The following is a 12873-nucleotide window of genomic DNA, read 5'->3' on the forward strand; positions in this document are numbered from 1 at the left end:
CTACATAACTTTACACTGGTTTACACTGAATTGCATTTCCCATTTTACCACCCATTCACTCAGTTTGGAGAGGTCATTTTGGAGCTCTCCACAATCCCTTTTTGTTTTAACAACCCTGAACAGTTTGGTATCAACTGCAAACCTGGCTCCCTCACTGCTCACCCCAACTCCAGATTGTTTATGGACACGTTAAAAACCACACGTCCCAGTACCCATCCTTGGGGGACCCTGGTTTCTACAGCCCTCCACTGGGAGTACACTACTTCCTGCTACTTAGAGAAATCCTGATCCACAAGAGGACCTTGTGATGTTCCTGTAAGTTAGCATCTGTAAATATGGTAAGTGCGGGTCTATTGGGTGATGTATGGTAATTGACTGAGAGAGAAGGGGGGAGTACATGGGTGAGAAGCTAAAGTGTGCTGGATGATGATTGGCTGAGTGGCTGGCTGGCTGAAGGTATAAATGGAGGTTGGTGGGTTGGAAGAGGAGGAGAGAGAGTTTAGAGAGTCAGTTGGAGAGAGGTTGTTGAGAGGTTGTTGAGTTGGTTGGCAGAGTTCGGAGGGAAGTTTGGATTGGATTTGGCTGATATTTAAAGAGGATATATTTGAACAGAAACATAAAGAGTGACCATATATGAAACCATACGCTTGTGAAACATTCCTGAAGTAATCTTGTTATTTCCTGTTATTAGTAAATAAATACTTCTTTGGTTTACCAAAGGCCTGATCCTTGGCTGGGGAATATACAGACCAGAAGGGAGGGCAAGGTAATTACCAAGGCTGAACAGAAACAGTATCTAATGGTGGCAGCGGTGAAGGGAGGAATGGTAACAAGTCAAGTATCCAGAGCAACCCAGAGTTGTATGCTTTTTATATAAAGATACAAGGGGGTTGGGAACAGCATAAGCACTCAGTCACAAAAGTAACCAGCTAGAGAGAGACTCAGGCAAAGTCTCTGGGAGTATTGGTTATAGGACGTGACTGGTGGTGCTGCCTAGCAGTGGGATCTAGTGAGATCTGTGCTAGAGCGGAGTGAGAAACCATATAAAGGATGGTCCTGACTGGTGGTGTCCCTGGTGGTGCTTAGTGAAAGGCAGTAGCCACAAGCAGGTGGGAACCTGACAGGGAGAACCAGGGAAGGGCGTCACATGTGGTGGCTGTAGCAGTGGGATACGAACAAAAGGAGAGGTCAGATACGAACAAAAAGAGAGTCCCTAAACAGTGGTGTGACTGTAAAGGAATAACAAATAAAGATTACTTGTGAGTGAGTGGCAAAGAGTGAGTGAGTTCCAAGAAACATGGCTGAGTTCATGAAGATGAAGAGAGAGGAGCTGGTGGAAAAATGTATAATGTTCCAGTTACCTCATGAGGGTAAAGGGGTGGATGAATTAAGAGTGTCATTAATAACATATACGACAATCCAAACCAAAGAACCTGCAAGAGAAGAAGCCACAGAAGGGTGTTTAAGTAATCCTGCTTATGTGGAGTATTTAAGAGAGAAGTTAAAACTGGAGGCTGAGAAATTGAGAAAGGAAAGTGAGGAAAAAGATAAGGATAGAGAAATTGCAATGGTAAAAATGAGAATGGAGGTGGAGGAAAAGGAAAAGCAACATGTGATGGAGGCTGACGAAAAGGAAAAGCATCGGATGTTGGAGATGGAAAGGTTGAGAATGGATACTGAGATACAAGTGGAAAGATTAAAACTGGATAGAGAGAAATTTCACTCTGAGGAGACAAGGAAAGAGAGAGATGGAGCAAAAATAAAAATTACTCCAAAGGACTTTGCTGTCTATGAGCCTGGTCAAGATCCTCAAATTTATCTCTCAACGTTTGAAAAGGCAGCTCAGATGTGGGGGCTATCTGAAGATAAATACATGCAGTATTTATCAAATCTGATTAAAGGGGAATTGGCTGAAGTGTATCAGTACTTCCCCTCAGACATTCCAGTAACATATGCTGAATTCAAAGAAGCAGTGTTTAAAAGATTCAGACTGGGGCCTGATTATTTTAGAAAGCTTTTCAGAAACTGCCAGATACAGACAGGGAGGTCTTTCGTGGAGCTGGGGGCAAAACTGATGGACATATTTGGGAAATGGCTGACAAGTGCAAAAGCTCAGTCTGTGGAGGAGGTGAAAAACCTCATGATACTGGATCAGTTGTACCATCAACTGCCATCCGAAATTAGGTTGCTGGTGAAAGATCATGCCCCTAAATCTGTAACAGAAGCAGCAGAGCTAGCAGATCATTTTGCCTCAAACAGATCTGGGTGGATGGCAAAACCACTAAGAGATTTTAAACTGAGACCAAATAACAATGGCAGAAAAGATGTGGCACCACAGAGAGTAAACCCTCAAATAAAATCAGAAGGGCACAAGACACCTCAGTTTGGGTCTATGTTCCCTAAAACAGAGGAGAAAATCTGTTACCGATGTGGGAAGCCAGGCCATCTGTGTTTTCAATGTGAGAGTGTAAACCCCCTCAGTAATCCTGTTCAAGGAAGGACAGTAAAGAGTGAACTGAGAGAGGGAGAACCGAAAAAGATACAGTTTTGTCAAATAAGCTGGTCAAAGGCCCAAGATTTGGACTCAAGCTTGAGAGAAGAAGTATGTGTGCAAGGGACAAAATATTGGGCTTTGCTAGATATTGGGGCTGCTCAGACCTTACTGAGGCCAGATTTAATAAAATCTGAAGAAATTTTACCTCAGGAAAAGCTGGTAATCCAAGGGGTAGGAGGCGAACCAGAAAGCATTCCCATGGCCCTAATAAAACTAAAATGGAGGGGAAAGGAGGAGATGTACAGAGCGGGTATCAATGCTCAGCAAGAAGAACCTGTGATTCTGGTCAGAGATATTATGGGGGCAGGAGGAAAAATTTATGTGGTGACTAGACAACAACTTGGCAAAGCAGCAGAAGCCATTTTGGCAGAGACTAAAGAAAACAGGGTGGAACCTGTGATTGGGCCTGAGGTTGCCATAACAACTGCTAGTATGCCTAGAGCAAAAGAAACATTGTTACAAATGGGGTCTGTCACAGAGACACAGCAGTTCAGAGAGGAGCTGAAAAATGATAGCAGTTTGAATGTAATGAAGGAAAAAGCCCTCCAAAGCAGAATTCCCTTTACAGAAACTCTGAGGGATCAAACTGTATGGGAGAATGGTGTGCTGTACAGGCTGTAGTTGCCTAACGAATGGGAGAACCACTGTGAAAATGTGTGGAAAAGTGGGGGGAAATCAAAAGCTCTACTAAGATTCCCTATTCCATTGGTGTGCTATGTTGTGAAAGAAACCTCACCCATTTGGTACTTTTATGGGGTGAGGGACTTTGGAAGTGCACAACCTACATCTTTGGTTAAAAACTATATTAGTCTTCAGAGTTTTCCTTCTCATACATCCACAAGGCATGGGTGTAATACATCCTGTGGGGAAAGAGGAAGGAACCCAGATTTCTTGATGGAAATACAATTAAGCAGGGTGAGATTCAAGCCTGAAGTATATCCATCTGGCGAATCAGAATGTGAGGTCAACTTGTTAAAGCAACCAGTTTCTTGTCAAGTGGTTGTGGTTCAAGATCTAGAGAACAGAGATAGTTTGGATACATCTCAGATGAATAAATTTCTATACCTTTACTGTAGTAAAGAAATGTTTAGAAAGGCACATTCTAATATGTTGACAAAGCATCGCAGGTGTGTCCTGAGTCGGGCAGATCACAAGAGTGTTGTTTACGAGTGTCATTAGTGCCACTTCGTCTCAATATTGATCAGGATACCCTGGGGTTCTTGAAGGATTTCTTCACTAGTCTGTCTACAGAAGTAAAAATCCTAATGACTCTAGATCATGGGGTTAAAAAGCTTCATGGTGCAGACATAACATGTACCTTACCCAAGCATCCCAGTAGTTTAAAGGAGCCAAGCCCGATTATTTCTTTCTCATTACACAAACGAGTGAGTCAGAATGAAAGAGTGCTTGAGGAAATCAGGAAACAAGGGAGAGCATTTTTAGGTATGGCTGGTTTTTACAGAAAGTTTATAAAGGGGTTTGGTGAGATAGCAACCCCACTGCATGAGTTAACGCAGAAAAAGTGTGCTGTGTGAGATGGGATGAACAGTGCCAAAAGGCTTTCGACCAACTGAAGCAAGCACTGTGTCAGGGTCCGATATTGATAGCTCCGGACTTTGAACAACCATTTATAGTGGCAACAGATGCATCTGATTTGGCTCTTGGAGTTGTGCTGATGCAAGAGCGAGAGGGCATCAAGCACCCCATTGCCTACTTAAGTCGCAAACTGTCGTCAAGGGAAAGGAACTACTATTCGGTCCAGAAGGTGTGCCTAGCAGTCGTGTGGGGCCTGGGAAAGCTGAGACCCTACGTCTCGGAAAGGAAGTGTACGGTCATCACGGATCATCGCGCATTGCTGTGGCTGGACACTATGAAAAATAGCAACACCTTGCTGCAAAGGTGGTCTTGGGCACTGCAGGAGTACCAGATAGACTTTGTTTACATCAAGGGAAAGGACAATGTGTTGGCAGATGGACTTTCGAGGCAGATGGCGGATACTACAATCAAGTGAGCAAGATGTAATTTGAAAAGGACACTTTACCCCAAAGTGATGGACACTTGTATATAAACGTGACGTATTAATCCTGGGTGCAGGAGAAATACTCTGCTGTTATTTAAGGGGGGGGAATGTGATGTTCCTGTAAGTTAGCATCTGTAAATATGGTAAGTCCGGGTCTATTGGGTGATGTATGGTAATTGACTGAGAGAGAAGGGGGGAGTACATGGGTGAGAAGCTAAAGTGTGCTGGATGGTGATTGGCTGAGTGGCTGGCTGGCTGAAGGTATAAATGGAGGTTGGTGGGTTGGAAGAGGAGGAGAGAGAGTCGGTTAGAGAGCCGGTTGGAGAGAGGTTGTTGAGTTGGTTGGCAGAGTTCGGAGGGAAGTTTGGATTGGATTTGGCTGATATTTAAAGAGGATATATTTGAACAGAAACATAAAGAGTGACCATATATGAAACCGTACGCTTGTGAAACATTCCTAAAGTAATCTTGTTATTTCCTGTTATTAGTAAATAAATACTTGATCCTTGGCTGGGGAATATACAGACCAGAAGGGAGGGCAAGGTAATTACCACGGCTGAACAGAAACAGTATCTAATGGTGGCAGCGGTGAAGGGAGGAATGGTAACAAGTCAGGTATCCAGAGCAACCCAGAGTTGTATGCTTTTTATATAAAGATACAAGGGGGTTGGGAACAGCATAAGCACTCAGTCACAAAAGTAACCAGCTAGAGAGAGACTCAGGCAAAGTCTCTGGGAGTATTGGTTATAGGACGTGACTGGTGGTGCTGCCTAGCAGTGGGATCTAGTGAGATCTGTGCTAGAGCGGAGTGAGAAACCATATAAAGGATGGTCCTGACTGGTGGTGTCCCTGGTGGTGCCTAGTGAAAGGCAGTAGCCACAAGCAGGTGGGAACCTGACAGGGAGAACCAGGGAAGGTCGTCACAGACCTCTCTTCTTATTCCATGACTGCTAAACTTACACAGGAGTCTTCGGTGAGGTACCTTGTTGAGAGCTTTCTGAAAGTCCAACTACAGTATGCCCACTGGACCACCTCTATCTAAATGCTGCTCAAAGAATTCTAATAGGTTTGTGAGAGAACTCACCGAGAGAGGCCACCATGTTGTATATCTCCTCCGTGACTTCCCTGTGCAGAGCCCTTTGGCCAGAATCCAGAAGAGCCCACTCCTCCTCCGTGAAATGCACAGCCACCTCCTCAAAGGTCACCGGACCCTGGAAGGAGGAGAAGAAGAGATAATTTCTCCAAGGTGCACCACGGAGTAACAGAGTAATTGCATGTAAGCTTTTACTGATTTATCACCCCTGTAGTCACTGTTAGATCTTGCAGTGAAATCCGCTAACTTGGATGGCTTTATAAGAGGATTAGATAAATTAATGGAGGATAACACTATCGGTGGCTGCTAGCCACGATGCTTCCACTGTCGGAGGCAGTATGCTGGGGATCGTGACATAGCAGGCCACTGGCAAGTGCATATTAGCCTGGGCAATGGAACATGCTGAGATTATTCCCTTACTGACCCCCTCGTTTCATGACATGAGTAAAACCAGAAACTGTTTCACACCAACTGACGTGCTCCATACCCCTTTTCTCCTTTTTTAAGGCGTGAATGCATTAAGATCAATCTGCAGCTAAATGTCTTTGCTGTTTCCCGTAACAAACGGAAACTTCACTCGTGCATTCAAAGACAGCTTTTGCGTGGGGAATGCATTTCTACGTTTGAGACTGCTTCTACAGAATATTCACAGCAGCACACAGCTGACACCTGGGAAAGATCCCACCTCTCTAGCAGTGTCTTAAGACATGTGGGCACGTGCGTGTTCTGCCAGGCACATGAAACAGAATCACACGTGGGGGGAGTTGCTCTTGCGCTCAGGTCCTGCTTGTGGGCTTCCAACTGGGGCTTCTGATTGGCCACCGTGAGAACAGGATGCTGGACTAGACCGGCCACTGGCCTGATCCAGCTTTTTTTAGGCAGTGTCAAAAGTAAAGAGAAAAAGGGATATACTTTCACAGCTCCTCCCTGTTGGAAGTGGGGCAAGAGCAACTCCTGTTTTGTTCTTCTGTTCATGTACCAGAAGGGAGATAAGAATGAGGGTCCACCAGATGGATAGGCTTGGCTACCTTTACCTGTGATGCTCTGGCTGACTTCCTTCCGTTGTTAGACTGATACGTCTTAGGGAAGCTGATCTGCCCCTCCTCCTTCCACCCGTTTCTCTCTTCTTCGACTGTCCGAGAGAGAGGCCACGTCTGGGCGTTGCGCCTCCAACTTAGTTAGTTAAAAGTAGGTATGCCTTTCTATCTACTATGTATTTCTATAAATAAAGTAGCTTTTCTTATCTTCCTAAGTTTTAAGTCTCAGTGATCTCAATGCAGGGTAAGAGTCTGCTACTTAGGTAAGAACATAAGAAGAGCCTGCTGGAACAGGCCAGTGGCCCATCTAGTCCAGCATCCTGTTCTCACAGTGGCCAACCAGGTGCCTGGGGGAAGCCCGCAAGCAGGACCCGAGTGCAAGAACACTCTCCCCTCCTGAGGCTTCCGGCAACTGGTTTTCAGAAACATACTGCCTGTCACTAGGGTGGCAGAGCACAGCCATCACGGCTAGTAGCCATTGATAGTCCTGTCCTCCATGAATTTGTCTAATCTTCTTTTAAAGCCATCCAAGCTGGTGGCCATTACTGCGTCTTGTGGGAGCAAATTCCATAGTTTAACTATGCGCTGAGTAAAGAAGTACTTCCTTTTGTCTGTCCTGAATCTTCCAACATTCAGCTTCTTTGACTGTCCACGAGTTCTAGTATTGTGAGAGAGGGAGAACTTTTCTCTATCCACTTTCTCAATGCCATGCATAATTTTATACACTTCTATCATGTCTCCTCTAACCCGCCTTTTCTCTAAACTAAAAAGCCCCAAATGCTGCAACCTCTCCTCATAAGGTAAACACACACACGGGCACACATATATTTCAGATCGCTGTCGTTCTCTGCTAACAAATATACAAATTTACACAACACTCCCCACAGAGAGAGGCACCCCCAATAATTGTTCTTTTACCTGAGGGGGCTGCCCGGCAGCTCTTTCCACCCCACCCCAGAGAAGGGGCAGTCCAGACAGTCCCTCTAAGGCCATTGCGCTGCCAGCTGGGGAGTTGGATCTGGGGATCTCGTAGCCACGGCCACAATGCACCTTCGAGTCAGGAGCAGCTTTCAAGTGTCTGCAGGGTAGAGACGGGAGGGGAAGAATTTCATCCTGCACACAGATTTGGATCTCAGGAGTTTAAATATTACAACCTGCCTCAGTGTCTCCTTCCCGTGTTACTTTCCTCCAGCCTCAGTGTCCTTCAGGATGTTTGACCTCCAAAAAGCCTTCACCGTCAGGCCCTAGATAGCTTCCAGAGCCCTCCCCGGGTTCTTCCAGACCGCCCTCCGTGCCTGGAAAGGCCCCACCTCTTTCACCACCCCCAGTGTGAATTTTTCCTGGGCCTTCACACCTTGACCTCTTAGCCTAAACCCAGCGCTCTGACCCACTCCTTGAGTTCTCTGTAAAGGGTTTGCATGTGTGCTGAAGAACCTTCTGACTTTTAAATGGCTGCAGCGTACCTCCTAGAGAAAGGTCAGACTCACAGCCACGGCTTTACGCGCTCTTTCCTCCAGCCCTGCCCATCACTGTAGAGTGGCCCCCGGAAAAAAGATCAGCTGGTGAGGAAATGCAGCCCTCAGGCTGGACAGTGCCCTCCCCTGCTCTAACCAAAACATTATTGACAGGCTCTCATCCTGCCCCACCTCACAGGGTTGTTGTGAGCATTGGTCAGCTATTGCTTTGGACCCTCTATAACACTTAAGAGGCCTTTGTCAGGACCCTTCCTGCCAGGATCCCACCTCAGCCACCACTTGCTAGGATCCCGGCTGTAGTCACTGCCTTGTCACGGTCCCACCTCAGGGTCTGCTCTCAAAATGGTTCTCACCGGCTCTAGCAAAGATCTCTCAAGATCCCACTGCTAGGCAGCACCACCAGACCTTCCTGTAAAACAATATTGCCTTGAGACTGTGCCTTAGTCTCCTCCTGGATAATTGCTGCTTTGTGTCTGGGTGCACTTGCAGGCCACAACCCCCCTGTATCTTTGTGCCTAAAAAGAGTACAGCCCTGGGTTGCTCTGGATACCTGATGATGTTACACTATCTCTTCACCGCTGCCACCATTTATACTGTTTGCCAACCTTGGTATATGCCCTGCCCACCCTTCTGGTCTGTGATATCCCCAGCCAAGGATCAGGCGTTCTGGTAAACCAAGAAATATTTATTTATATACACAGGAATAACAAGATTACTTAAAGGTATAGTTAACAAGAGTATGGTTTCATCAGATGCTTTTCTCTTTATGTTTCTAGTCATCAATAACCTGCCTCACTACGACTTCCGGGAAGGGTGACTTCGCTTGTGCCTGCTTTTGGGACGGGCTCACGCCTCAAAAGAAGCTTATTCAGATATAAATCAGTCAGAACATTTTTTTTTGGACTGATGAAATTTCTCCCGGGCATGGAGAAACGTAGAGATCAACCTCAAAAGCCTGTTTTTGTTGGGAGGACTGGATTTCATTAATTTATGAGATAAGGTCCAGCCAACAATGCCGGACGGACTTCCGAACAAGCTCTATCTGTTTAAGCGATACGTTTATCTTTTCTTTAAAGAGAGAACGGACTAACAGGCAAGCACCCTTCTTTCTATTATTTTTTTTACTTGGTTTATATTGTTGCAGCAAAAGGAGATTTGTCAGATTGATCGGCTTTGGACAACTTCTGGGTGAGCTATAACTCTTCTCTGTTATTCACGAAATTAACAGCTTATCTCTGTTTCTGTCGCAAAAAGCTGTCCTGGAAGTGCATTCTAAAGATATAAACAGAAGAGGGATTTCTATTCCTGATTTCTATTCCGAGGAATATTATATTGTCTGGGACTATTCTCTTTTTGGTCTATTTTATTTTGACGAATCTGCTTCTTCACGACGCCACTAACTGTTTTGATGCTGGGAACTAAATTTGTTTTGCATTCTTGAACATAGAGAGATAAGGCAGGTTGCTCTGTTTATACTGTGATGTCATCAAGCCTGGAATATTAACCCAATTGTTGCTGAAATAAGAAGTGGTTCTTCTTTATTTTTGTTTTGCTTTGTTTTCGTGGTTTTAAAAATGGCAATCAAGAAAGTGGCTGAGAATCTGGAAGTAACTATGTTTCAGAAAATAATGGATGAGATTGAGATAATGAAACAAACCCTGCGACAGGGTAGTAAGGAGCTGAAAATTGAACTGAGCAAAATGACGCAGGAGTTTAAAGAAATAGGGGATGCTGTGAGAGGGGAGAATGAGATCAGAGATGAGAAAAGAAAAAATAAAGGGAAGATACAAGCCCTGGAGATTGGAACAAATGTGGAATTGGAAAAAGATCTGGAGTTTATGGATTTTAGAAATAAAATCTACTGTTTGGAATTTAACATTATCTCTGAAGAAATTAATGAAGATATTAGAGATAAAGTTATCAATGGCTTGGATAATCTTCTGGACTGGAATGATGTGATGGAGCTTGATATAGAGAAAATCTATGGAATTAACTGCAGCCATGTGACAATGGAAAAACTCTTAAGAGATGAGCCAGTGCATTTTGTAAAAAAGAAGAACACAGATATGACTTTACAACAGTATTTCAGCAACTTATTCAGAATGGATGGCAAGAAAATATTTGGGATAGAGGAAATTCCCATCAGACTCTTATTATATGACTATGGCTACAACAGCAAGATTATTATGGAATACTGATAATGGAAGATTGGACACTGAAATTACTGGACTTAACAGGACTATTGAAGATGGAAGATGGAACTAATAGGGATAATGGAATAATGGCTATTGAAATTACTGGACCTAACAGATTCTGATGAGATGGATTAATCGAAATGTTTATTTGGACTATGGTTATGACAATAAGATTATTATAATTATTAACGAGATGGATTAATTGACATGTTTATTTGGAGAAAAATTGATAGATATATTTCTTAAAGAATTGAAACCTCTCTTTGACTTTTTGTGGAAAGAATAAAGTAATGTTTATGAGATTTGATGATTAATTAAGATAACTACTGGAGGAAAGTGATTTTATAATATGATTTAAGAGACAGGATTGTTATATATTGTAGACCTATAACTGATTTGATATGTGACAAATGGGAAGTCAACATTTTATTTTTTTTGTTTAATCATTTTTGTTTTGTTTTGTTTTTTGTCTTTGAGTGTTTTATGATTTTGTTTTCTATGTTTTATGAAAATTTGAATAAAAATTATTGTAAAAAAAAAAATAACCTGCCTCACTACCAGCCTAATCCAATCCAACCCACAAAACCAACTCCAACCTCTCTCAGAACTCCCACCAACAGAACTCCTCTCTCAACTGTCATCCTCTCATTTATACCTTCAGACACTCAAACGCTCAGCCAATCATAATACAACATTCTCCAGCATTCCAGCCCATGTACTCCCCCCTCTCACTCAGTCTACTTACCACATATACTCTAATAAACCCGCACTTACCATATTTACAGTAATATATGTACAGGGGCATCACAGCCTTCCTGTCAATATGGGTCTTTCTATGGCAAATGGTGACACGCCTAATATACTGTTTTTTAAATAATGTTTATTACTTTTTTATATATCTTGTACTGTCAATTGTTATTGAGAGCCCCTCTGAATACCGCTTACCATGAAAACCCCATTCATAAGGTCGCCATAAGTCGGAATTGACTTGAAGACAGTCCATTTCCATTTTCACTTTCAATTGTTATTACCTATAAGTCACTTGGTTCATAACAGATGCTCTTGGAGGTCACTGATTCATAGGGTCGCCATAAGTCATAGTCAACTTGGAGGCACATAATAACAACAAATAAGTCACTTTGAGTGCACATATTTGCGTAGAAAAGCGACTAATAAATTTAATAAACAAATAAAATGAATTAAAAATAAATAAATATTATTTATTAACTGCTTGTCACCGGAAGGTCTCCAAGACCCTCAGCACCCCTGAGCTGGGCCAGACATGAACAAGAAGGAGAGATCCACCAGGCGGATTTGCCCTCCCCCTCCAACAGACTCCTGCCTGCAGACTGTTTATTGGGAAGGCCAAATCTCCCCCCCCAAAAAAGCACCCCTCATTCTCCTACGACGCTGAAGTTGGTTCCTAGTTCCCAGTTCCTTACTTGCTTAAAAGTTCAAAACACTAAAAAAAGAAGAAAAGTTGACAGCTACAACTTCAAGCCAAAGTTAACATGTCTCTGAACCCCAAAATATATGTTGGGGTACCCTGTATGATATATCGCTGTGATCGGGGGACTCTCCCCGTCAAGAATAACAATACATTTATGCAATCAAAATCATCAGGCTCCTGATATTATCATAAATATATGTCATAAAATCATAAAAAATAAGTAACGGGGTGCCCACCCCAAAATCTGCCCTGGGCCAGGACAAATCATACACCCCATGAAAGGGGAGGGTGTCCTCTACGGGATGCCAGTGTATCCCATCCAGCCCAGAGCTTCTACTGGGCGCAGGGCACCCAGGGGATCATTTATGCAACATCAAAATAGACAAAAACACACAGGAAAAAATAAGTAACTGGGGATACTCACCCCAAAATCTGCTCTGGGCCAAGGCAAATCATACAGTCCAGGAAAGGGGAGGGTGTCCTCTACGAGATGCCACTGCGTCCCACCTGGTCCAGAGCTTCTGATGGGCGCAGGGCACAGAGGAGGGCATCTATGCAAAAGGGTCTCTCCCTCCCGCGTTGGCTCGCAAAAGCAGCACAGCATTCTCCTCTCCCCCCCCCGCCATGCAATGTGCCCCCCAACAGGGCCCTTTCCTCTGCATCAAGACCCCCTTCCCTCCCCCCCATCTGAGTTGCACATCGTCCCTGGACAGAGGGGGCTGGTCTGCAAGGGGGGAAGCAGCTGCCCCCTTTTGCAGCTGGACCGCACGGATCACCCCCTTTTCTGTGGATTCCCAGAGGGGGAGGGCGGCTCTCTCCTCCTTCTCCCTCCACCCACCCACCCCCCAAAAGCAAATCCTCCCCAAAATGTCGCACCTTTGTTCTCTGCGCGCTCCACCCTCCTCCTCTTCCTCTCCTGGCTTTTTCTCCTTCCGGATTAGCAAGGGAGACCCCTCCCCTCCTCCTTGGGATTAACTCTTCCCGCCTCGGGAAGAAGCAGAGCTCAAGGGCCTTGACCCACCGGAGGCCTGGGGGGGCAACACGCGTCC

General features: G+C 44.4%; 1 protein-coding gene across 4 annotated transcripts in view; it reads right to left on the reverse strand.

The window, feature by feature from the left end:
- The window catches only part of LOC133381790 (zinc finger protein OZF-like), a 30664-nt gene extending 17791 nt beyond the window's left edge, over positions 1–12873 (reverse strand). For 2 of the 4 annotated variants that reach the window (XM_061621252.1, XM_061621251.1), the window contains exons 1-3: positions 12249–12429; positions 7623–7782; positions 5659–5785 (exon numbers count right to left, since the gene is read on the reverse strand). In XM_061621252.1, the coding sequence (XP_061477236.1) occupies positions 5659–5785; positions 7623–7782; positions 12249–12280 (319 nt within the window). In that variant the 5' untranslated portion in view covers positions 12281–12429. Of the gene's footprint in view, positions 1–5658; positions 5786–7622; positions 7783–11319; positions 11480–12248; positions 12430–12700 lie in introns of those variants that run through there. The other 2 variants (XM_061621254.1, XM_061621253.1) reach the window with 2 other exon arrangements.

Source organism: Rhineura floridana, chromosome 3 (genome assembly GCF_030035675.1).
Source record: "Rhineura floridana isolate rRhiFlo1 chromosome 3, rRhiFlo1.hap2, whole genome shotgun sequence".
Taxonomy (NCBI): Eukaryota; Metazoa; Chordata; class Lepidosauria; order Squamata; family Rhineuridae; genus Rhineura; species Rhineura floridana.